This window comes from Zea mays, chromosome 6 (assembly GCF_902167145.1).
Source record: "Zea mays cultivar B73 chromosome 6, Zm-B73-REFERENCE-NAM-5.0, whole genome shotgun sequence".
NCBI lineage: Eukaryota > Viridiplantae > Streptophyta > Magnoliopsida > Poales > Poaceae > Zea > Zea mays.
Genome location: NC_050101.1, coordinates 78882107 through 78908049, shown reverse-complemented (window position 1 = coordinate 78908049; position 25943 = coordinate 78882107). Strand labels below are relative to the sequence as shown.

The window sequence follows — 25943 nt, the reverse complement described above, 5'->3', positions numbered from 1 at the left end:
AGAGAGCGGGGGGGAGAGGCGCGCGCGCGGGGGATGGGCCTAGTTGGGCCGAAAGGCTGAGGGGGCGGGGGAGTGGGCTTCTTTCCTTTTTTTCTTTTATTCTGGAATTGTTTTCTCTTTTCTTTTTATTTTCTCTATTTGATTCAAATCCAAATAAGCCACAAATTCAAATTAGACTTTCCAAGAATTATGCACCAAGCAAAAGTGAAATCTAGGGTTCAACATGATGCAACAACTCATACTCCCTTAGGGTTTAACCATATTAAACTATAATTACAAATAAAATAAGCACTTTTCTCCTATAGAAATGAGAAAGAAAAGAATGAGAAAGGATGAGAAAAGGGAAGTAACACCTGAATTTGTGAATATGAGCAAAGAAATTTTATACCCCAGATTCAGGGTGTTACAGCGAGCAACTGAGAACGGCTCGACTACGCCGAACAGACAGCTCGCGCCTGCGCGAGGGGCTCGTCACGCAACCAAGGAATGGAGCAAAGGAAGCTCCGGAACAGCCTGGCGCGCAGAGGAAGAAAACCACGACGCACGCAGCAAGGCGACAGCGCGCAGGAACGCGGCAAGCAGGGGTCGGAGGCGAGCTCCACGGCGAGCAGAGCAGGGGCTGGGTGCGGCATGGGAGAGCGAGCTGAGGGACGCGGCCACGAATTGGGAAGAACTGAAGGGAGCTACATGGAGGTCGCGCGGTCAGGCGATTTTGAGGGAAGGACGAGCGGGGAAAGCAGACGAACTCCTGGGCTGAGGCCATTGATGGGCAGAGGGAGCTCGGGCGCCGGCAAACCAGCAGGGGAAGACGCCATGGGGATGAGAGAGGTCCGCGCGCAGAGGGGGTTGGAGCTGAAGGGAGATCGGCGCTGGGCTAGGCAGCCGGGCGACCGAGCGCCATGGGCTTCGGCTGGGAGCTTCTGAACGGCAGAGAGCAGAGAGGAAGATAAGCGCGAGCAAGAGATGAATGCCGCCAGGGATAAGAACGGCGCCAAAAAAATCCACAGGGGCGGCGGAATCTCCTTCCATGAACGGCGGCAAGATTTTTCCACGGAGAGAGAACGGCGGTGGATAACAAATGTGTGCACGGATGAAGATTGGAGCGCTCGGCTGGAGGAGATAAGCACTGGTGAAGAAAGATCCAGGGAGAGGATAGCGACGGGAGGAGGAGAAAAATCCTCACGCCAGGATAGGATCGGCTGGTAGTTTTTTTTATTATTTCTTTCTTTTTTTTAACCGGAAATTACAGATATTTCGATCACGATTTTTAGAGATATACACTGGGTTGACATGCTATACAGCTACACATTTTATTCTAATGATTTAATGAACTAAATTATCTACTAATTACTTGCTGTCAGTACTAATTACGGTGGTTTGGATTGCTTCGGACAGGATACAAATAGATCGAATTAGACGGATTTCGGCTTCGGTATTTAGTCGGCGCTTAATTCGTCTAACCTGATAATCTCATTCACTAATCAAGCACCCGATTTCTCTATCGAAGATAACATACTGGAAAAAAAACCCAATTATTACTCTTGTGCTCGCCAAAACAGCGTGCTGGAGGATAAATTGGGTCATAACCTCGCGCGCACGATTTTACTCAGACGACGCGCGATTCTAATTAATTTGTCCGGGATAAAATGGTAAGAATAGATCGAGCTTCCGATTTCGCATTCGCGCGAGCGATGTATTTTAAATAATCACCGGACGCACCGATTTTCGGAATGACGATGTTTCGAATAGCACGAAAATTTTGGAAGAGCCCAGACAGATAAAAAAATAAAAACGATGTCGCGCTCGTGACAAACGAAACAGATGCGATATGAGAATCGCGATAGATGAAAATAATTAGACCGTAGTGTCCGTCTTATTCACTGATATCACGTGCTTAAATTCGTACTCGTTGTCGAGCGGAATATAAACACCTGGGGTGTTACAGCCCTCCCCCCTTAAAAGAATCTCGTCCCGAGATTCAGAGCAAAAGACTTTCAAGAGTGGAGAAGCAGGTAATCCCATTTCCATATCAGCGATAATCGTAAGGCTGTTCCAAGTAAAGGCGAGTGTTTCAGAATGTTGTTTCTCTAGTGGACATAACATGTATCGACGTAAGCCAATTTAGAAATGTCCATTAGTAGAGACAATATCTGCCAGAAGAACACATAAGGTTTCATGCGTGCAGTTTGCTTTTTTTCTGATGACACTGTACTATCTGAGTCTGTTGAGCGAGCGGCAAATACGCGATCTTACCCAAACAGAATCAGATACAACCTCTTGGGTAAACACACAGAATAAGGTTTACCAACAAGCGGTTACGGTAAGTTCATAGTACAGGGACGGGTGTGGATGTTGAATACTGTCGCGGTTAACATGTGGCTAACCCGAGAATTCAAGTCCACGAAAGATGGTATAGATTCAAGAAAATCACCCGCGAAGGGATCTGTAGATTCGGACTTTACGACCAGTCCATTGTATCCAGCACTAGTCACGACTCGACTTGAGCACACATGCTGGAAAAGCACACATGAGGCGATCGAGGCATGACTAGAGCGATAACTAGGTGGTTATTGGTCGACTTAATCTCAATTCTTGTAAGTACTTCCTTAGGATGGGCTAAACCAAAGTGAGTTCAGGCAAATCGATAAAACGATCTCTAAACTCAACCTTTGTTTCAAATGCAGTTACAAGTTAGTCAAAACCAACTTGTTGAACTACTTTTGACATTGGGCAAGTCCTCTCAGTACCATCGGTAAGCCAAGGGTTGAGAGTTCACATTTGCTAACAGGAAATCCTGCACTTGGTTAGAAATCTATTTGGTCATGTTGTTCATCCGTTTCTTCATGCGAGACGCATTATCCACTTGGTTAGGGAATACATGGATTAAATAAGAGAGCGAATGAACAAACTCCTGCATCTCAGCAGCAGGGGAAATAGATCTCCATATTGAGAGCTAATCATTTGTCTCTTGACACTAAAAAAATCTCCAAGGCTTCACCTTTACACAAAGGACGTAAAGGGAACGGGTATGAGTAGTCACTACCAAGATCAAAATAAATAAGACCACACATGAGAGTGGTATGCCCTTTTGATCCAACGAAGATGACAGATGTTGCTTGGTCACTTCGACAAACAACACCGGAATCGTTTCAAGGAAGAGATCTACGGAAGATAGCATGTTAGTGTGGTTCCATAATGGATCATAGCCAACAACTTCGATACTAGCGTACCGAATAGTACTACCATGTGTCGGCCGCCACATGAGACTTTCGGATTTACGCGGCACCCTAAGTTATTGACTAGGACACCATCATCGAACTAACACCAATAATGAATCTTATGTAGCAGAAATAGATTGTGCCAAGATAACCCATTGATTTAGTCTCATAATGGATCACAACTACTAATCGTGATACCAGCGTGTGCCGAACAGCACAACCGTGTGTGCGCACACATAGAAGGCCCTCGGTTTCGTCACGGCACCACAGGTTTTAGCCATAATGCCATTACCAGACGTAACCAATAAGAAATCTCGCGCGATACAAATGAATTGAACAAGGGTGACAATATACAAGGAGATACTCCACCTGTAAAAATGGTTACAAGTAGAGAGCCAAATAGATTATGTCCCGATGAAATGAACAAGGCGTGTCCATAACCTAAAATTAATGAAAGGGGTACGATGGGAGACTGTTAATTCAGCCTCAAGCATATTTCTATGCCCATCGTAGAGATTACAAGGTCAAGAATTAGTATCCGATTAGATACGGAGGGAAAACAATCATAAGATTAAGTTGGTAGGCCTTCAATAGAGATGGGGAATCCAAAGGCATCAAACTTTAAGAAAATGGTCGGACAAGCCTTTCCTAGGTTAGGTTGATAAAACAACGGTAGGATCCTCAAGAAGAAGCAAACTGAAATTAGGGGTATTAGCTTGCACCAACAAAGCAAAGGCATGGTTTTGGTTGGAAATAGGACCATAAAAGAGTGATAAACTAATTGTCAAGAATACAGACTCGAGATTCTTGTTTTAAGCTTGGGTACATTTTATGTTCAACAAAGAAATTATCTAAGCATTTATTTGTGTGAGTTTGGTTAGGGAGGGATAACGGAAAAATCAACCTTAGGTCATGGTTCACCAACTAAGAACATGGCCTAATTTTGGGTTTAGGCAAAATAAGTCACTAACCTTCTATCGACACATCAAGCACTAGGGCAAAATACATATAACACCTAAACAGATTACCTAAAGAATGGAGGACAGCTATTTCATCGAAGTTCATAATTCAGCATTATACCACATTATCTACAATCAATGGTTACTGGAATAAAGATGAGAGAAGCATCTTGGGTGTATAGGTGACAAACATAATGCAACAATCAGGATGCATGCTCGTCTTATTCGTCCTCAATGATTTTGCCAACATAATATGGCGATAGCGTTCTATCTCGGTGGCATACTTACGACTCTCACGGTATTTTGCTAGTCGTCAACTACACATACGTTTTCGAGGTTAGTGTACCTGCAGAAAATCCATTGCAGCCCAATTCCCAATGATGCAAGTCACACATGACAATTTATCATAGTTTATACTCCATATATTGCTATATGGAGGCCAGCTCATCATTAAGCGCCGAGCCACGCATAGGCGCCGTTGCCACACTTTAACCATAGGGCAACTCATTATGGTAACTCACCTTCTTACCTGAGCGTAGGTGCTGTTAGAAATATGCCCTAGAGATAATCATAGAGATGAGCATATTTCTTTGTATCCATGATATATATATTGCTTAATTGAATATCCATGGAAGGCACCTTGTATTGATTAGCAATTATGTGAATTGTTTGTGAGATTCTTTACTTATATGGTTATTCTAAATGATGTCCCTAGTCAGAGTCGATGACTAGCACATGTATTAGTTGATGACTACATTTCACAAGTCATGAACATGGAGATGTTAAATTAATAATGTGGGCGCATGTATGACATGAGGCTGGACCGACCCAACGTGAGATATTGTAATATAGTTCTCTTCTTGCAACATGAATACTGTATCCTTAGACCTGAGATTGTCGCATGTTCTCAAGATGTGAATTGACTTACTTAGGGACTATCAAACGCTATCCCGTAACTGGGTAGTTATAAAGGTAGTTTTGGGTTTGTCAGGAAGCATGCTATGAGGCATGGTCAGTCAAGATGGAATTTGTCCCTCTCTTTGTGAGAGAGATATCTCTGGGCCCCTCGAGTGATTGGATCAAGAAATGCATGGCCGTGCTAGGGTTAAGAGTTAACCATTGAAAGGATTCCAATTCACAGTATCGAGAAAGAGAGGTCAGCTTAGAGCCAGACCAAATATCGTGAGACAAAGGGAACAACATGTACTTAATGTCGCAATGGTTCGTCTGATATGATCTTTACGTACACATAGGAGTTGACATGTCTTGCTAGAGGCCGCTGTCAATTATTGGGCCAAGTAAGAGTACTCGGGCTATGTCTATTTGTACGTGAACCTATAGGGTCACACACTTAAGGGGAAGGAAGCCTAATTCGGATTAGATCCGAAATTAGACTGGGCTTTAGGGTTAATGATGGGCCTCGGCGTCAGAAGCCCACCATAACGCCTATATAATGAGGGGCGGGGGCGCGGTTAAGGATAACCTAATTCGCCACCAGCGGACTAACAGCCGCCGCCCACCTCTCGCCCTCGCCAAGCCGCCGTCGCGAACCTAGCAGTTCGGTACGCGGCGCTTCCTCCCTGTACGTGTGGATACCTCGGAGGTGCTGCATCTGGAGCACTTGGACGAACCGTGCGAGGACGTGAAGGACGCCGGCGACTGCACGGCACTGCTCGACGCGTTCGTCTACATCGAGACGTCTTCCGCTGCTCTGCGCGTCTAGTGGTAATTCCATGACCTATAACCGCAGTAGTTCTTGGTATTATGGGGATGAAAATTTTTGTTTTGCGCTAGCGTAGCCTCCCCGTAATCCTACAGTGGTATCGGAGCCAGGTTCTGCGTAGTTTTAGGTCTGGATCTAGGTTCATGAGATGGATCTACTTGATGCACGGTTTGATTAGATCAATTGGTTATGAAGGGTTGAAGTCGATTACATCGGATATGACTGGAGAGATCAGTTCGTCCTTCTCTGTTATGTGCGCGACTTGCCCCTACCGGCTGGAATCACCATCGGGGCTAACTGCGTACACAACTAGTAGATTGATGTAACAGATCAACGTCATGAGTGTAATCTTCTTCGGGTCGAAAGTCTCGGATTTGGGTTGATTTGATCAACCGCATGAGATTTCCAGTGGAATTTCCATACATATGATGCATGGAATCCTGTGAGGTTTTCAGGGCGCTGCCCTGAGACCCGCGGGGGCGGCTCCCCCCTCGACCCCCCGCCCGCTGACCGACCAGCGGGACCGCCGTGGCTATCTGCTGTAGTGGCGAACGTATAGAAACGTGTTTGTCTAACCTGTTTTTGCAGGACATGTGATCGGTATGGCTATTATGTGTATGTGATGCATGTTAATAAATTATTCATGACCTGCGTGTCGTGACCAGGGCAATACGGCTGGAGCCACATGTATTGTCCAAATTTAATGTAATGACCTGCGTGTCAACATGTGATGATCCAAAGCGTATATGTAATTTGTTTACCAGCATACGTTAGATAGGTCTTCAAGGACTCATCACCTGGAGGATGGCATACCTATATCATGGAGATGGAGATCATCATGATGGACAGATTATTGGAGATGGGGATCACCATGTGACAGCAAGCCATACCGAATCACAACTGTTGTGTGAATGCCATTCTTATTGTTCTACTTGTTTATATTGCATATAATTCCTTGCGTGCGATGTTATAAGTAGGACGATCCCTCATAAATGTTTAAGCTTTAATGCCTCTCCAAACCTTGCACTATCATAAGTCTTGTACAATTGGTGGTGGGTCTATGAAATTAGGGTGCCACCAGTTTTCCTTGACTAGATAGGTTTGTATCGGATACGAACTGCAGAAAGGGTTGGTTAACTTAAACAAAGTCAGCTTAATGGTTAAGGACTTTGAGGCATAAGGTTGGGAGCCGAGACATAGAGATGTCACCCAACAACAGGAGTCATATATATGATATGATTAGCAAGGAGTTGCTTACCGATCTACCTTGTCTTCTAGCGGTGATGCTAAAGCTCACTAGTAGACTTGTTAGTTGTGGGTTCTGAATCACTAAGTATCAATCGAGGGATATTGATTTTAGTGGGAGTAGACTATTAAATGTTTAATATGATTTACTCTGTCATGGATATTTTTGTCTTAGTATTTTGCATTATTTTGTTGTAGATGGCACCTAGCACACCAACATTTACTTTGCGATCAATTCTTGAAAAGGATAAGTTAAATGGAACAAACTATACGGATTGGATCCGTAACCTGAGAATTGTTCTCAGGGCTGAAAAAAAGGAAGACGTTCTAGACACCCCACTGCCAGAGGATCCTGGTGAAAATGCAACTGCTGCAGCTAAAACCGCTTACAAGAAAGCAATGGATGCTAATCTTGAAGTGAGTTGCCTAATGCTTGCTTGCATGGAGCCTGAGCTCCAGATGCAGTTTGAGACAAACCATGAGGTGTACGATATGATCGTGGCGCTCAAGGATATGTTCCAGACTCAGGCTAGGACTGAAAGGTTCAATGTGTCCAAAGCCTTTCTGGAATGCAAGCTAGCAGAAGGCGCAGCAGTTGGGCCACATGTAATCAAAATGGTTGGTTACAGTCAGAGGTTGGAGAAGCTAGGCTTCCCAATAAGCCAAGAGTTGGCCACTGACTTCATTTTGGCATCTCTTCCGCCCAGCTATGGAAACTTCATCACGAACTACCATATGCATGGGGCGGAGAGGGGCCTCAATGAACTATGTGGCATGCTGAAAACAGCAGAGGGGGACATAAAGAAAAGCACTGGCAGTAGCGGCCATGTGATGGCGGTCCAAAACAAACCCAACTTTAAGAAGAAGGGTAAGTCTCAAAAGAATAAGGGCAAGGCAAAGGATACAGTATCCAAGCCAAATCAAAAGCCCAAGGCTGGACCAGCTGCAGATGCAGAGTGCTTTTATTGCAAAGAACTTGGTCACTGGAAAAGGAATTGCAAGCAGTACTTGGCCTCTATTAAGGATCGCGGCGGTAAGGGTACAGCCGCAGCAGGTACACTTGCTATTCACATTACAGAAATTTTTCTTGCTGATTCTTATATTAATTCTTGGGTATTTGATACCGGATCGGTTGCCCATATTTGCAATTCGATGCAGGGAATGATAAGAAGTAGAAGCGTGAAAAGAGGAGAAGTTGATTTCCGGGTAGGCAATAATGCAAGAGTTGCTGCGTTGACCGTCGGGACGATGCAACTCCACCTCCCATCAGGATTTATTTTGGAGTTAAATAATTGTTATCTAGTTCCTAGTATGAGTCGAAACATCATGTCTCCTTCATGTTTGATGAAGGATGGTTATTCATTTGCGAGTGAAAACAATGGTTGTGTGATCTCTAAGAATGGCATGTTTGTGGCTTTTGCATCCATTATGAATGGGTTATTCATTTTAAATCTTGATGATGCACCTATCTGTAATATTAGTGCTAAAAGGCCTCGGCCTAATGATTTAAGTCCTACCTACATGTGGCACTGTCGTTTGGGTCATATAAGTGAGAATCGCATGAAGAAGCTTCATTCTGATGGGCTTTTAACTTCGTTTGATTTTGAATCATACGAGACATGTGAAGCTTGCTTACTTGGTAAGATGACCAAGGCGCCCTTCACGGGTTTACCGGAGAGGACGTTAGATTTATTGGAACTCATACATACTGATGTGTGCGGACCAATGAGTACGACAGCTAGGGGAGGATTCCAATACTTCATAACCTTCACTGATGATTTTAGTAGATATGGGTATGTCTACTTAATGAAACACAAGTCTGAATCCTTAGAAAAGTTCAAAGAGTTTCAGAATGAAGTAGAAAATCAGCGTGGCAAGAAAATTAAAGCACTGCGATCAGATCGTGGTGGTGAATATTTGAGTCATGAGTTTAGCAATCATCTAAAGAGTTGTGGAATTGTTCCACAGCTTACGCCGCCTGGAACGCCTCAGAGGAATGGCGTGTCTGAGCGACGTAATCGGACTTTATTGGATATGGTTCGATCAATGATGAGCCAGTCGGACCTACCTTTGTCGTTTTGGGGATACGCTCTAGAAACAGCAGCTTTCACATTAAATAGGGTGCCGTCTAAGTCCGTTGTTAAGACACCATATGAGATGTGGACTGGGAAGACTCCCAGCTTGTCTTTTCTGAAGATTTGGGGTTGTGAGGTTTACGTCAAGCGACTACAGTCGGATAAACTCACTCCAAAATCGGACAAGTGCATGTTCGTGGGATATCCAAAGGAAACTTTGGGATATTACTTTTACCACCGGTCAGAGGGCAAAGTGTTTGTCGCCCGGAACGGTGTGTTCTTAGAGAAAGAGTTTCTCAAAAGAGAGAAAAGTAAACAAAAGGTGTATCTTGAAGAAGTTCAGGATGAGCCAGTGGGACAAGATTCAACAAGCGATGCTAATGTAGCAGAACAAGTTGAGACGTCTATGGCAAGAGAAACACCACCACAACCACGAAGGTCAGCAAGGCTTCGCGAGGCACGAGGAGAAGTGCTATTGTTGGGCAATGGGGAAGTGTTGTTGTTAGACAACGACGAACCTGCAACATATTCAGAAGCGATGATGGACCCAGATTCCGAGAAATGGCATGTCGCCATGAGATCCGAGATAGATTCCATGGGAGAAAATCAAGTTTGGAGCTTGGTTGACCCGCCTGATGGTGTTAGACCTATAGAATGCAAATGGATCTATAAGAAGAAGAAAGACATGGATGGAAATGTTCACATCTATAAGGCTCGACTTGTTGCAAAGGGTTTTCGACAAGTTCAAGGAGTTGACTATGATGAGACATTCTCGCCAGTAGCGATGCTTAAATCTATTCGGATCATTCTAGCTATTGCCGCATATTTCGATTATGAGATTTGGCAGATGGATGTCAAAACAGCTTTCCTTAATGGAAACCTTGATGAGGACGTGTATATGATACAGCCCGAGGGTTTTGTCGATCCGATCAATGCTGGAAAGATATGCAAACTTCAGAAATCCATTTATGGGTTGAAGCAAGCATCTCGGAGTTGGAACATTCGTTTTGATGAAGTGATCAAAGGGCTTGGTTTTCATCAGAATGAAGAAGAAGCTTGTGTTTACAAGAAGGAAAGTGGGATCGCTGTTGTATTTCTGATCTTGTATGTGGATGACATATTATTGATTGGGAATGACATTCCTATGCTAGAGTCCGTCAAGGCTTCACTGAAAAAGAGTTTTTCTATGAAGGACTTAGGGGAAGCAGCATATATTTTGGGCATAAGGATCTATAGAGATAGGTCGAAGAGGCTTATAGGATTAAGTCAAGATACGTACATTGACAAGGTTTTGAAACGGTTCAACATGGAACAGTCCAAGAAAGGTTTCATACCTATGTCACATGGTAAACACCTTAGCCAGATGCAATGTCCTGCGACGGCTAATGAGCGAGAGCGCATGAGTAAGGTACCATACGCCTCAGCGATTGGATCAATCATGTATGCCATGATAAGTACACGCCCAGATGTTTCATACGCTATAAGTGCTACGAGTAGATACCAGGCTGATCCAGGTGAGGATCACTGGACAGCGGTAAAAGGCATTCTTAAGTACTTAAGAAGGACTAAAGATATGTTCCTGGTATATGGGGGTAAGGAGGAGCTCGTTGTAACTGGTTACACCGATGCTAGCTTCCAAACTGACCCAGACGAGTTAAAATCGCAATCAGGTTTTGTGTTCACAATAAATGGTGGTGCTGTTAGTTGGAAGAGTTCCAAACAGGAGACTGTGACCGATTCTACAACAGAAGCCGAGTACATTGCAGCTTCTGAATCTGCGAAGGAAGGTGTTTGGATAAGAAAGTTCCTCATCGAGCTTGGTGTGTTTCCTAATGCATCTAGCCCATTGAACCTCTACTGTGACAACAATGGGGCTATTGCGCAAGCTAAGGAGCCAAGGAACCACCAGAAAAACAAACACGTACTGCGGAAGTTTCACCTCATACGGGAATTCATTAGGCGGGGTGAGATAAAGATATGCAAAATACATACGGATTTGAATGTTGCTGATCCTTTGACAAAACCTCTTCCACAACCTAAGCATGAGGCACACGTGAGATCTATGGGTATTAGATATCTTCTAGATTAACTCTAGTGCAAGTGGGAGACTGTTAGAAATATGCCCTAGAGATAATCATAGAGATGAGCATATTTCTTTGTATCCATGATATATATATTGCTTAATTGAATATCCATGGAAGGCACCTTGTATTGATTAGCAATTATGTGAATTGTTTGTGAGATTCTTTACTTATATGGTTATTCTAAATGATGTCCCTAGTCAGAGTCGATGACTAGCACATGTATTAGTTGATGACTACATTTCACAAGTCATGAACATGGAGATGTTAAATTAATAATGTGGGCGCATGTATGACATGAGGCTGGACCGACCCAACGTGAGATATTGTAATATAGTTCTCTTCTTGCAACATGAATACTGTATCCTTAGACCTGAGATTGTCGCATGTTCTCAAGATGTGAATTGACTTACTTAGGGACTATCAAACGCTATCCCGTAACTGGGTAGTTATAAAGGTAGTTTTGGGTTTGTCAGGAAGCATGCTATGAGGCATGGTCAGTCAAGATGGAATTTGTCCCTCTCTTTGTGAGAGAGATATCTCTGGGCCCCTCGAGTGATTGGATCAAGAAATGCATGGCCGTGCTAGGGTTAAGAGTTAACCATTGAAAGGATTCCAATTCACAGTATCGAGAAAGAGAGGTCAGCTTAGAGCCAGACCAAATATCGTGAGACAAAGGGAACAGCATGTACTTAATGTCGCAATGGTTCGTCTGATATGATCTTTACGTACACATAGGAGTTGACATGTCTTGCTAGAGGCCGCTGTCAATTATTGGGCCAAGTAAGAGTACTCGGGCTATGTCTATTTGTACGTGAACCTATAGGGTCACACACTTAAGGGGAAGGAAGCCTAATTCGGATTAGATCCGAAATTAGACTGGGCTTTAGGGTTAATGATGGGCCTCGGCGTCAGAAGCCCACCATAACGCCTATATAATGAGGGGCGGGGGCGCGGTTAAGGATAACCTAATTCGCCACCAGCGGACTAACAGCCGCCGCCCACCTCTCGCCCTCGCCAAGCCGCCGTCGCGAACCTAGCAGTTCGGTACGCGGCGCTTCCTCCCTGTACGTGTGGATACCTCGGAGGTGCTGCATCTGGAGCACTTGGACGAACCGTGCGAGGACGTGAAGGACGCCGGCGACTGCACGACACTGCTCGACGCGTTCGTCTACATCGAGACGTCTTCCGCTGCTCTGCGCGTCTAGTGGTAATTCCATGACCTATAACCGCAGTAGTTCTTGGTATTATGGGGATGAAAATTTTTGTTTTGCGCTAGCGTAGCCTCCCCGTAATCCTACAGGTGCGTCGTTACAAGTACATTACACTTCTCAGTATTCCCATGTCTGTATACCCATACACATCCATGGGGTACTGAATTCCCAAAAAAGTAAATACTCCACATCGCAGTCTTCATATATACATATGTAAAACATGTATATAATCAAGCGCTTTTTATACTCTCCCCTAGACCGACGTTTGTTCGGTCATGCTCTCACATCTCACCTTACCTGAGCGTCGATCCATTCAGAACTGAATGGCCTCAAAAATAACAATACACATGTATGCAATACCCCCGGTTGTGGGTTAGTGGTTTTGAACTAAGCCACCTGATAGTCCTTAACTTAGGGCTTAATAGAGGATGTCGCTAGCATTATAGTTTTTTTAAAACTGTTTTTCAAAGCCAAACAATGTGTTTAGTTGAAAATAGGTTTTCTATAACCAAAACTTTTGTTTTGAAAATATGTATGTGACCGTATATACTTAATCCTGCTCCGATACCAGCCTGTGGCAGAACCTCCAAGTTATTGGGCCCACATGCACCCGTCCTTGTCCCGAAGACCTCAGACGGCCATGCATGTGCACCAGATAACTCAACAGGATCTGTCCGATTGCCCCAAGGACATCGGATAAACCACTTTCAACCAGAACCGCGGGATTAAGTAACACAAATCACACACACCAATATTATTGCAGCGGAAATCTTACTACCAAATTTTACAAGTTACAAAAATTTTATATTATTTTATCGGAGTGATTACAAAAGTATAAGTTTGAAATATATGCTAGCTTAAGTGACCATCCACAATAAGAAGTATAGAAGGAGTACTTAGACTTATAAGAAGGCCGAGCCCACCGGCACTTAACACCATCAACAACAGCACAAAGTTAGAACCTGAAAAACAACAGGGAATAAAACCCTGAGTATGGAATTACTCAGCAAGACTTACCCGACTAAAGAAAAGACTCTCAAGGGTATGCTGGTTGTAAGGGAGCCAAGGTAAGGCTTCTCAATAATCAAAGACTCTGTTTTGCAGAAATGCTTACTAAAGTGGATCCTTAAAATCCAATTTTATTTGTCAAGTTAAGTTCAATTACCTGCAACTAGAGTTCTTTCTACCCTAGTTCAATCACTTTGCCTATACTAGCCAATTTTCTTAACAAAGACCCATCATCTTTAGTGGAATGCTACGTGTAGGGCAGTGACCAAGTCTTCATAACCGCGAAGGTACGGCGATCCGAATCGATTATACTCAGCTGATGATCTCCAATCACACGACATATGTAGCACTTAACCCTTGCATATGTCAACCCGCCACCGGGGTTCTTAAGACCGGATCAGGTTCACGCAGACCGAGAGCACAGATACACCACCGTCCAGCCTCTTGCCACGGAGGGTACACGCTACTCTCGCCACCGCTCCACGCCCATCTCGTGTTGTCTTATTCCGGCCTTAGTCTGCCCGAGGCAAGGCTTACCCATGACGAGGCATGTGACCAGTTAAAGGGTCCTCGATCATCAAGCCTACATCGACAAGGTCCTTAATCGACTCAGACGGAGACACTACACCGAGACTCCTTTCTTGTGCAAGTCACCCGTCCGGTCTCAGCTTAATCATTTCAAACCCAAAGTTTGGTACCTGGCAGAGGTACATCTTTTCCAGATGTTGAATCCATCAAGGCCCTGATGGATCCACCATCAAATTTTATTTTCAAAAACCTCCCACCCACTTTTGCCACATCATCTTTTGTAAAAACAAAACATTTTGTTTTTCTAAAGCAAGGCTAAGCATCAAAATCTTTTGTAAAACGGGGGATCAAGGAAGGTAATGCAGGAATTGTTTTATCAAGCAACTCCTATCACCTAATGCATCAAGCAAGTGAGAAAGATTTTTAAAACATCAAGGAAGGTGGCAAATGCACCGGGGCTTGCCTGAGTAACACTAGGTTAGTGTTGTTAGGTGACGTCCGCTTGACGAGTATTCTTCGACCGAGCACTTGCTTGATTTAACCATCTTTAGGTTGATTCATCAGCTTCAGCTTGCAGATTAGCCTGCGCTTGGGGTCGACTTGGGTCGTCTTCCGCATCGCGCGATCAATTAACGTACCTAATTGAGATGCATTATGCACATGAATGCATATAAGGAACAATAACACCAGACATTACGATACTACGCAAAAGAGAAATAACCTACCTAATGACGAGACATTGCGGACACTAGCTATCGATATATTGTTACCTACGATAATCATGCTCTTCTAACCTAGCTAAACAGTCGAGGCAGCAATCAACATCCATTCTAAGTATGAACTCGATCAACACATAAAATACCATACCTAGTCTAGAGAACACACTAAACGGCTTATAATTTTAACTTCAAAATTCTTGGGCACCTAATACTTATAAAATTTGATAGAAGAATTTTCATTAACTTTCTAAACTAATTTACCGGTTAACCTGTGTATCATATATATTAATAACACTTCATTTTTAGTACCTATAGTTCTGCAATACTGAGACCTATTGAGACCTCTTTTATCCTACGACGTCGACCAATTTACCAAAGCGACTCAGACAATCTAATAAATATTTTACCTAGTCAAACCATCCATCAATCCGCTAATACGAATAACAAATTTGCTTACCCTGACTAATTCGACGCAATAGTCGCAAGCACAGCTACGGGTTCCGGTTGACGTCACCCAGGGGCCTTCTTTTCTTCGGTAATCAATTGTTGAAGATCTTTTCCTCGACTGAATAATTCTGACGAGTCGAACTTGAGTCGCGCAGGATGTCCGAGATTTTTGTCACGCACTTGGTGAATACCACACTGCTGGCTCCGTCTTCACTCAACGCACAGAACGACGACAGGATTATGTCTGGAGCGAGCTGACGAGGTGAGTTTGAGCAGAGGATGATGGGTTTGACGACTCGACGCTTAACGTGAACCCGCCAGAACCCGATGGATGAGGAGTGAGCGCATGCGGCACAAGCAGGACGCAGCCAACAGGGGAGCTTCGACGGCGAGCAACTGAGAACGGCTCGACTACGGCGAACAGACAGCTCGCGCCTGCGCGAGGGGCTCGTCACGCAACCAAGGAATGGAGCAAAGGAAGCTCCGGAACAGCCTGGCGCGCAGAGGAAGAAAACCACGACGCACGCAGCAAGGCGACGGCGCGCAGGAACGCGGCAAGCAGGGGTCGGAGGCGAGCTCCACGGCGAGCAGAGCAGGGGCTGGGTGCGGCATGGGAGAGCGAGCTGAGGGACGCGGCCACGAATTGGGAAGAACTGAAGGGAGCTACATGGAGGTCGCGCGGTCAGGCGATTTTGAGGGAAGGACGAGCGGGGAAAGCAGACGAACTCCTGGGCTGAGGCCATTGATGGGCAGAGGGAGCTCGGGCGCCGGCGAACCAGTAGGGGAAGACGCCATGGGGATGAGAGAGGTCCGCGCGCAGAGGGGGTTGGAGCTGAAGGGAGATCGGCGCTGGGCTAGGTAGCCGGGCGACCGAGCGCCATGGGCTTCGGCTGGGAGCTTCTGAACGGCAGAGAGCAGAGAGGAAGATAAGCGCGAGCAAGAGATGAATGCCGCCAGGGATAAGAACGGCGCCAAAAAAATCCACAGGGGCGGCGGAATCTCCTTCCATGAACGGCGGCAAGATTTTTCCACGGAGAGAGAACGGCGGTGGATAACAAATGTGTGCACGGATGAAGATTGGAGCGCTCGGCTGGAGGAGATAAGCACTGGTGAAGAAAGATCCAGGGAGAGGATAGCGACGGGAGGAGGAGAAAAATCCTCACGCCAGGATAGGATCGGCTGGTAGTTTTTTTTTATTATTTCTTTCTTTTTTTTAACCGGAAATTACAGATATTTCGATCACGATTTTTAGAGATATACACTGGGTTGACATGCTATACAGCTACACATTTTATTCTAATGATTTAATGAACTAAATTATCTACTAATTACTTGCTGTCAGTACTAATTACGGTGGTTTGGATTGCTTCGGACAGGATGCAAATAGATCGAATTAGACGGATTTCGGCTTCGGTATTTAGTCGGCGCTTAATTCGTCTAACCTGATAATCTCATTCACTAATCAAGCACCCGATTTCTCTATCGAAGATAACATACTAGAAAAAAAAAACCCAATTATTACTCTTGTGCTCGCCAAAACAGCGTGCTGGAGGATAAATTGGGTCATAACCTCGCGCGCACGATTTTACTCAGACGACGCGCGATTCTAATTAATTTGTCCGGGATAAAATGGTAAGAATAGATCGAGCTTCCGATTTCGCATTCGTGCGAGCGATGTATTTTAAATAATCACCGGACGCACCGATTTTCGGAATGACGATGTTTCGAATAGCACGAAAATTTCGGAAGAGCCCAGACAGATAAAAAAATAAAAACGATGTCGCGCTCGTGACAAACGAAACAGATGCGATATGAGAATCGCGATAGATGAAAATAATTAGACCCTAGTGTCCGTCTTATTCACTGATATCACGTGCTTAAATTCGTACTCGTTGTCGAGCGGAATATAAACACCTGGGGTGTTACATGTATCTAGCAACAACGCTCATAGCATGAGACAAATCAGGACGAGAACAAACCATAGCATACATGAGTGACCCAACAACACTAGAGTATGGAACTTTTGACATATATTCAAACTCAGCATCAGTTTCAGCACACTGTTTAGCAGACAGTTTAAAATGAGGAGCCAACGGAGTACTCACAGGTTTAGTATTTTGCATGTTGAAACGACGAAGGACCTTCTCAATATAATTCTTCTGGCTCAAGTACAGCAGTCCAGACTTCCTATCCCTGACTATCTCTATGCCAAGGATTTTCTTTGCAGCACCCAGATCCTTCATATCAAATTCGCTACTCAGCTGTGCCTTTAAAGCAGTGATTTCCTTCATGCTCTTGGCAGCAATCAACATATCATCAACATATAGCAGCAAATATGTAGGTGATCCATTAACAAATTTTAGATAAACACAACTATCATATTGAGACCTCTGAAATCCCTTAGAAAGCATAAATGAATCAAACCTCTTATACCATTGTCTGGGAGATTGTTTCAGACCATATAAGGACTTCTTCAACCTGCACACATAGTCTTCTTTTCTAGGAACAATGAACCCCTCTGGCTGGTCCATATAAATGTCCTCCTCCAAATCACCATGTAAGAAAGCAGTTTTCACATCTAACTGTTCAAGCTCATAGTCATGTACATCAACAAGACTAAGAAAGGTACGAATTGAACTATGCTTGACAACAGGAGAATAGACATCAGAGTAATCAATTCCTGGAATCTGACTAAAACCTTTTGCAACTAGCCTTGCTTTAAAGCGCGGAGGCTCTTTTGGAGTCATACCTTCTTTTCTTTTGAAGATCCATTTGCACTTAATTGCCTTTTTACCAGAAGGCAGCCGAGCTAGTTCCCAAGTGCCATTCTTATCAAGAGACTCCATTTCTTCATGCATAGCACCCATCCACTTTTCAATATCAGTACACAATATAGCTTCTGAATAATTCAATGGTTCCTGAACATTATCAACTTCTTCAGCAACAGCCAAAGCAAAAGCAGCATTGCACTCTTGAATCAGTCTTTGGGGCCGAACTATCTGCCTCCTAGTTCGGCCTTCAGCAAGAGACTGGGGATGAGACTCCACAACAGGTGATGAAATTTCAGAAACAGAATTTTCAGCAGGTTCAGCAGATGGTGGAGCATGATCATCAACATCCCCCTCGTGCTCCACCTGCACACTGATAGACTCAGAATTCTGGTTAGTAGCACTGGTAGATACAACCGAAGGAAACATAGCAGATTCATTGAACACAACGTTTCTACTAAAAAATGCCTTCTGTGTATCAGGATTCCACAATTTATATGCTTTAACACCAGATCCATAACCCAAGAAAACACACTTAATTGCTCTAGGCTCAAGTTTACCATTATCAACATGTGCATATGCAGTACAACCAAACACTCTCAACTGAGAATAATCATAGGGGGAACCAGACCAAACCTCAATTGGAGTTTTCTTATCGATAGCAGTGGATGGTGAACAATTGATCAAATGACAAGCAGTGGAAGCGGCCTCAGCCCAAAACTTTCGGCTCAAACCTGAGTTGGACAGCATACACCGAGCCTTGGAGATTATTGTTCTATTCATACGCTCTGCCACACCGTTTTGCTGAGGCGTATATGGTATAGTGTGGTGCCTCACAATGCCCTCCTTCCTGCAGAAAGAGTTAAAATCACCAGAACAAAACTCCATACCATTGTCAGTTCTCAGAACCTTCAGCTTCCTCTCAGTCTGCTTCTCAACCATAGTCTTCCAAACCTTGAAAGACTCAAAGGCATCTGATTTTTGCTTAATAAAATAAGGCCAAACTCTGCGTGAATTATCATCAATGATAGTCAACATGTAACGAGCACCACCATGTGAAGGTATACGTGACGGCCCCCATAAATCAGCATGAACATAATCAAGAATATTTCCGGTATTATGAACAGCAGAACTGAATTTTACCCTTTTATGCTTACCGAAAACACAGTGCTCACAGAAATCAAGAGTATCAGCATGGCAACCATCAAGAAGGCCTCTCTTGCTCAATTCTGCCAAACCAGGTGCACTCATATGGCCAAGGCGCATGTGCCAAATTTTAGTAGTCTCAGAATCAGATGCAACAACAGCATTAGCAGAGCCAGAACTACCTCGAAGCACATATAAGTTTTCAGCTTTCAAATCACCTTTAATAACCACAAGAGAGCCTTTTGTTACCTTTATGACACCTTCACCGGCGGTATACTTGTAGCCCTTTGTGTCCAGAGTACTCAGAGAGATAAGGTTCCTGGACATGGATGGAACATGCCATACTTCAGTCAATGTGCGTACAATCCCATCGAACATCTTGATCTGCACGGTGCCCATGCCAACAACAGTGCAAGGGGAATTATCACCCATCCGAAGAGTACCTCCGTTCTGCACAGCTTCATAGGTACTAAACAGAGATTTTTTTAGTGCAAACATGATACGAGCAAGCAGAATCGAGGATCCATTGGGCATCATCAGCAGCACAACCAGCAAAGGCAATAAGAACATCACCATTATCAGAATTATTTTCGGATGCAACAGAGACAATACCTCCAGTCTTACCCTTCTCCTTGTTCCTCTTCTCCTTGTTCTGCAGTTTGTAACAGTTCTCAATTACATGGTTCGTCTTCTTGCAGTATTTGCAAAATAATTCATCGGATGGCCCCCTTGACTTGGAGCGACCCCTCTAGTTCTTCCCCTTTCCTTTGCCACCTAAGTTGGACTTTTTCTGATCAGTGCGGCCACGGACATACAAAGCTTCTCCACTCGAGCCAGCAGCATCTTCCGAGTTAACCATCTGTCTCATCTTTTCTTTCGCAGTCAAAGCTTCATACACTTCAGCCACGGTTAGAGTATCACGACTGTATAGGATGGTATCTCGAAAATTGCTAAACGATGCAGGGAGGGAACATAGGAGAAGAAGAGCTAGGTCTTCATCATCAAACTTTACCTCCATAGACGTCAGATCGGCCACGATCTCCTTAAACACCGATATGTGCGTCAGAACGGATCCTCCTTCCTGCAACTTGTGGGAGAACAACTTCATTTTGACATGCATCTTGCTGGTCAGATCCTTTGACATACAGATCGACTCCAGCTTCAACCAGAGAGCAGCGGCAGTTTTCTCCGCCAGAACCTCCTGCAGAATATTGTTAGACAGATGAAGATCTGGTCATTTCTTTTTTTGCAGAATTGCATAGGTTCAATAGATGGAACCCATGTTCCAGTATCAATGTCACTCGATCAAGCCGCACTATTCAGGAATAGAAAAGGGACCCTTAGCCAAAACGTAATGGTTGCGTGTGATTTTAACCTTAACATAACTTATATGTCAGCCGGATGGGAAGGATCAGCAACGGATTCAATGGTTCTTAGATCTGCAATGAACAATGTTGTAGGAAAGTTTGAAGTACCTTCTGGGAAGTACTGCCTAGTAGATGGTGGTTATGCCAATACGACTTCCTTTATTGCACCATATCGTGGGGTTAGATATCACCTAAAAGAGTTTGGTCATGGTCATCGAAGGCCTCAAAGTCACAAAGAGTTATTCAACCATCGCCATGATGTTTTAAGAAATTATGTAGAGAGGGCTTTGGGTGTCATAAAGAAGAGATTTCCAATCCTTAAAGTTGCTACCCTTCACAAAATGGAAAATCAAGCAAAAATACCTATTGCTACTGCAGTCCTCCATAACTTAATTCGATCACACAATGGTGATGAGAGATGGCTAGAAAATGATCAAGGAAATATCAACCCGCAAAGTTTTGTCAGCCTACCCGATAGTGACCATGGAAATGATGAAGGGAATATGGAAGGGAATAACTTAAGAGATATGATAGCTTATCATATGTGGGCAGATTATGAGCAACTTAGAAATCAGTGAATCATTTCTGTAATGGATATTATGTGATCAATAAATGTCATTTCCATTGGACTACATACATGTGATGATATTTTGTAATGGATATTTTGTGATGGCAAATTACTACTGTTTTGAGAATAATCAAGTGTATTTTTGTAAGCTGCTGAATTTTGTTGTAATGGTTATTTTGCAAATTACTGTTGTAATGGATATTTTGTGATGGCAAATTACAGCCTCCTTTTTGCTAGTGTTTCGGTGGGGGTGGGTCACAGTTTATTCCTTGTGTCACAAAAATAAAAGTAGAAATGATGTTCATAGTTTCTTTTTTGCTGGTGATTCTCTATAATAGATATGATGTTGACAAGAGGTTCTCCCAAAATTTTGATGTTATCTAAAGCTGCTCAAAAGAAGGTTTCTCCTAAAGCTTCTACATCAAAGAAGTGTGGAGGTACATGTTATTTAATATAAAGCTTGTACATGTTATTCTTATTGTGTTTCAACTTCAAATGATTAATTGTCCCTCATATTTTTTTGAAATTTAGGTGGTGTTCAGAGAGCAACATGGAATTCTGAATTGGAGAAGAGCCTCGTTGATTTGTTGTTTGAGCACAATGTACCTCCATATAGGGCTCAAAATGGCTGGAGTCCAGATGCTTGGAACAAAATTGTTACTGAATTCAACAAGAAGCATGAGTATGTCACATTCAACAAGATTCAAATTCAGGAGAAGGAGAGGGAATTGAAAAGGGATTACAAGATGTTGAAAGATGCTAGAAAGCAAAGTGGTGTTTCCTGGAATGAGAAACGATGCATGATTGTTGTTGATCCACCAATATGGGAAAACATCATAAAAGTAAGTTTTTGACTCCAGCTTTATATCTAATTGTGCCTCCAGCTTTATAATTGTGAACTTATCATAAAGTAGTTTAGGAACTTACTTTTTTACAATGTTTTATCAGTGATTTCCTAGGGCCAAGAAATTTCAAAAGAAGTCTTTCCCTCTCTTTGATGCTCTTGGGGAACTATACGATGGGCACATTGCACAAGGGACCTGGAACATAACATCTATAGAATGGACACACAATTTCAAATGAAGAAGAATAAGTGAACACCACAAGAATGGATGAGGAAGGTATTATTCAACAACAACCACAAGAAGAGGATTCAAGATTGGAACAAGATGAAGATCCTATAATTGAAATGACTGAACAGAGGGTACATGTAATAACAAGAAGGTCTACTGCATCAACAATCAATCAAGATAAGGAAGCAAAGAGGATGAACAAGGATTCTTTGGAAGGACTTGTTGGGAGATATCTAGATCTAAAATCAAAACAAGTTGAGGATGAGGTTACACAAATGGCTAAAGGAAAAGAATCTGCTCAAGGTAATGACTTCTCCATCATGAGATGCATTTCTGTTCTTAGATCCATGAATGTGACAGCAGATGAGAAGATAAAAGCAGCTGAGGTGTTCGACATACCAAACAACACAGAGACCTTTATCAGTTTTAGTATTGATGAGCTAGAAACTACCCTCCTATGGTTAACACGGAAGATGGATAAGCTCTAAGGTAAGTATAATCTATGATTAGTTTCTTTAAAGTAAAAGGTTGAACTTCTTGACTTTCTAATATTCTAAGTATAGTCAATTTGTTTTTTTTTCAAAACTAAAAATCTTTGAATTTTAAAAACTGAAATCATTGTTTCATTGCTGTGTAACTGTCTTGAAGTATGTTTATAGCACAAACACCTAATTCTCTTGTGCTATGCAGCAATAATATAATGCAATCATCCAGCTTCTTCTCTTTTGCAAAATAGTTGCTTTTCTTTTCCCAATCCTGCAGGGTGTGGTAGTGTAGCTGCCTGAGTAGTAGGAGTATTTCTGGTAGGAATTGTACTATAGTTCTTATCTTTGGGCTTCAGTAGTTTGATTAATATTGTTGCTTCTCTATCGTGTTTTGCAGTTTGGACTTCTGTAGCACCGTTGGTCTGAATCAGAAAATCTACATCGTGTTAGTTTCTAGTTGACGCATTGAACTATGTTGATTTGTGCTCCAGGATCAATGGTGTTCTACCATCTAAGGATAAAGAAACTATGTTGATTTGTGCTCTAGGATCATTGGATGTTATGTTGACTTGTGTTTTTATTTAATCTGGATTAAAAATGTGTTCAATCTAAACGAAAAATATGTATTGAGAATCACGTGACATGCATGCTTAAATTTCTGGAGAGATACAGTGACATGTTCTATGCTTAAACTTTGTTGGTTTCATTGGCTTTTATTGGTTTTCAAGTTTGGGATTTAATCCATATGGAATAAACGAAAAAACATAGTTGATTGGGTTTTAGGATATAATCCATATGGAAAAAACGAACAAAGATTGGTGAATTGAGTTTAGGGATTTAATCCCACAAAGGATTAGGTGAAAATTTTGGATTCACCTGATCCATATATGGAGAAAAACCAGCCTAGGAAAAAATCTCAAACTGCCGAACAAAGCCTTAGGTGGAACGCCACGTCAGCTGTTGGAATGGGCCTTGGTCCATTTCGATTTCATTTAACACACTTTAAATAGTTAATAATTGTTCCTATAACCTTGAACATCTAAAATAGTTCATGTACGCACTTTACTCATCTCAAATAGCAAATTTCTCAGATTACATGTTTTAAAAGCAACAAATTTAGTTCAGTGCAACAACGAAATTAAAAATGGGAACAACACTTTCCTTCCAACCTTCAATTTCTCAACTTCAATCAATGTCAGTAGAATCAGTTTCATCCAAACATGTCATTAGGGCATTCACAAAACAGGACTGATCGCCCAACTCGTCAGCTCGTTACCAAGCTTTAATGTTACCATTTGATTTGATTGCTGTCACAGATCCTTCCCCCCTCTCTCTCTCTCTCTCGTCTCGACCGAATGTTTAGTACAGTACGGAACAGCCGGGTCGTTCTGATAATCCGGGTGTTGGGCACGGGGTTACGGGCAGCCGACATACCATTCACGCGCCTCCTCCAGTGTCGCTATCTCCAGCCCCCACTCCCTTTCCCCGTCCCGAGCTCGAGCGCGGACGCACGCACAGGCACAGTCGCACACTGACACGAACGCGGCGAATCCCAGCGTCGGCGAAATCTGCGGCCTTTTCTCTCCTCTGCAGGCCGTGGGCAGTGGCGCCGCCGCGCGATGGGGTCGGTGTCCCTGAACGTGGCGTCATCCCGGCGCGGCGGGCGGCGCCTGGCGTGGCTGTGCTCGTCCGCGCTGCTCAACCTGCTCGTGCTGCTCTCCCTCCTCTCCACCAACCTCCTGGCGCTCCGCGCCTTTCTCTCCCCCCGCGCGCACTCCGTCCCCGCCGCCGGCGCCGCCAACCTCTCCTCCTCCGCCGCCATCTCCGCGCAGGTGGCCGCCATCGCGCGGGAGATCGACGCGACCCGCCTCGTCCCGCGCCACGGCGGCGGCGCCCTGCCCCCGGAGCTGCTCCTCTTCCTGTCCCCGCACGCGCTCCCGCTGGGCCGCGACGCGCGCACGGGGCTCACCCACATGCCGGCCTCCGTGGCGCACGCCTGCTTCCGCTCCCCGCCCACGCTGGCGCTCCTGGCCGCCTTCGCCACCTACACGCCCCACACCGCCTGCCCGCGGCGCAACGCCACGCTCCCGCACCGCCTCATCTCCAAGGCCTGCGAGCCGCTGCCCCGCCGCCGCTGCCTCTCCCGGGGCCCGCGCGCCGCGCTCCCGGCCTCCAACATGGGCGTCGACAGCCACCGCTGGGTGAAGCCGCGCCACGACCACGAGTTCCTCATCGACGACGTCCTGCGCCTCGCCGGCGGCGGCGGCAAGATCCGGATCGGCTTCGACGTCGCCGGCGGCGCCGCCAACTTCGCCGCCCGGATGAGGGAGCGCGGGGTCACCGTCTTCACCACGGTACTCGACAGCGCCGGGAAGCCCATGAACGAGTTCGTGGCGGCCAGGGGGCTGTTCCCGCTGCTGCTCTCGCCGGCGCACCGGTTCCCGTTCTACGACGGGGTGTTCGACCTCGTGCACGTCGGGACCACCGCGCTGGCCGAAGGAGGGTCGCCGGCGCTGGGTCAGGCCGGGACGGAGGAAGCGCTTGAGTTCTTCATGTTTGATGTCGACCGGGTGCTGCGCGCCCGTGGGCTGCTCTGGATTGACAGCTACGTGTGCCACAGCGATGAACGGAGGCAGCTGCTCGTCAGGCTAATTGGTAGGTTTGGTTACAAGAAGCTCAAATGGGTAACGGGAGAGAAGGCCGGAACAGGGAGCGCAAAGCCGGCGATGTACCTCTCTGCAGTGTTGGAGAAGCCGGCACGAAGTTGAAATCAAATGAATGGAGTGGATGGATCATGTTAGGTAGTTGTTAGCCTGTTAGGTAGTTGTTGCTCATCTGGCAGATTGCAGTGATGTGCTGCTATTCTCATTCAAGCAGAGAAGGAAAGCAAAGGAGGGCCCTTTGAGCTATTTGTTCATGTTATCTATCTAAAACTATTCTTTTGCTGTCAGTTATAGTGTATGGCACCAGCACCATTTCTTCAAATTTCCACGGACTTGTTAAGTATGTTCGCTTGACTTTAATTCGTATCAGTTTTTACTGTTTTTACGGTGTTTTTATCTCTATAGATTACAGCCGTAGCAGTTCATATTTGTGGATAAGTTTGCTATGGCAGACAAGTTTTCTGCTTCTATTTGTACTCTCATATTTGTGGGATTTAGACCAATATGTTCTTTCTTCTATCTGGTAAAACACGTTTTTATCTGTCCGCACGCTAGAGAGAGTCCCGTTATGTTACACTGTTTCTCTGCTGGTATATGTGCAATGTACTCCGGGTAGCATGCTGATCACTGAATCACGGGAAAACCAGTTCTGCTAT

The 25943-nt window shown here is 44.4% G+C and overlaps 1 protein-coding gene and 2 pseudogenes across 1 annotated transcript; 2 read left to right on the top strand and 1 right to left on the bottom strand.

The window, feature by feature from the left end:
* Window positions 1-14520: 14520 nt before the first annotated feature.
* Window positions 14521-16287, bottom strand: LOC103629462 (uncharacterized; annotated as a pseudogene).
* Window positions 21415-22644, top strand: LOC103629461 (GT1 superfamily pseudogene; annotated as a pseudogene).
* Window positions 24126-25609, top strand: LOC100277923 (uncharacterized). The gene has a single exon (NM_001151366.2). It carries the CDS (start codon window positions 24244-24246, stop codon window positions 25390-25392), a length of 1149 nt encoding a protein of 382 aa, NP_001144838.2. The 5' UTR covers window positions 24126-24243; the 3' UTR covers window positions 25393-25609.
* The last annotated feature ends 334 nt before the right edge of the window (window positions 25610-25943 follow it).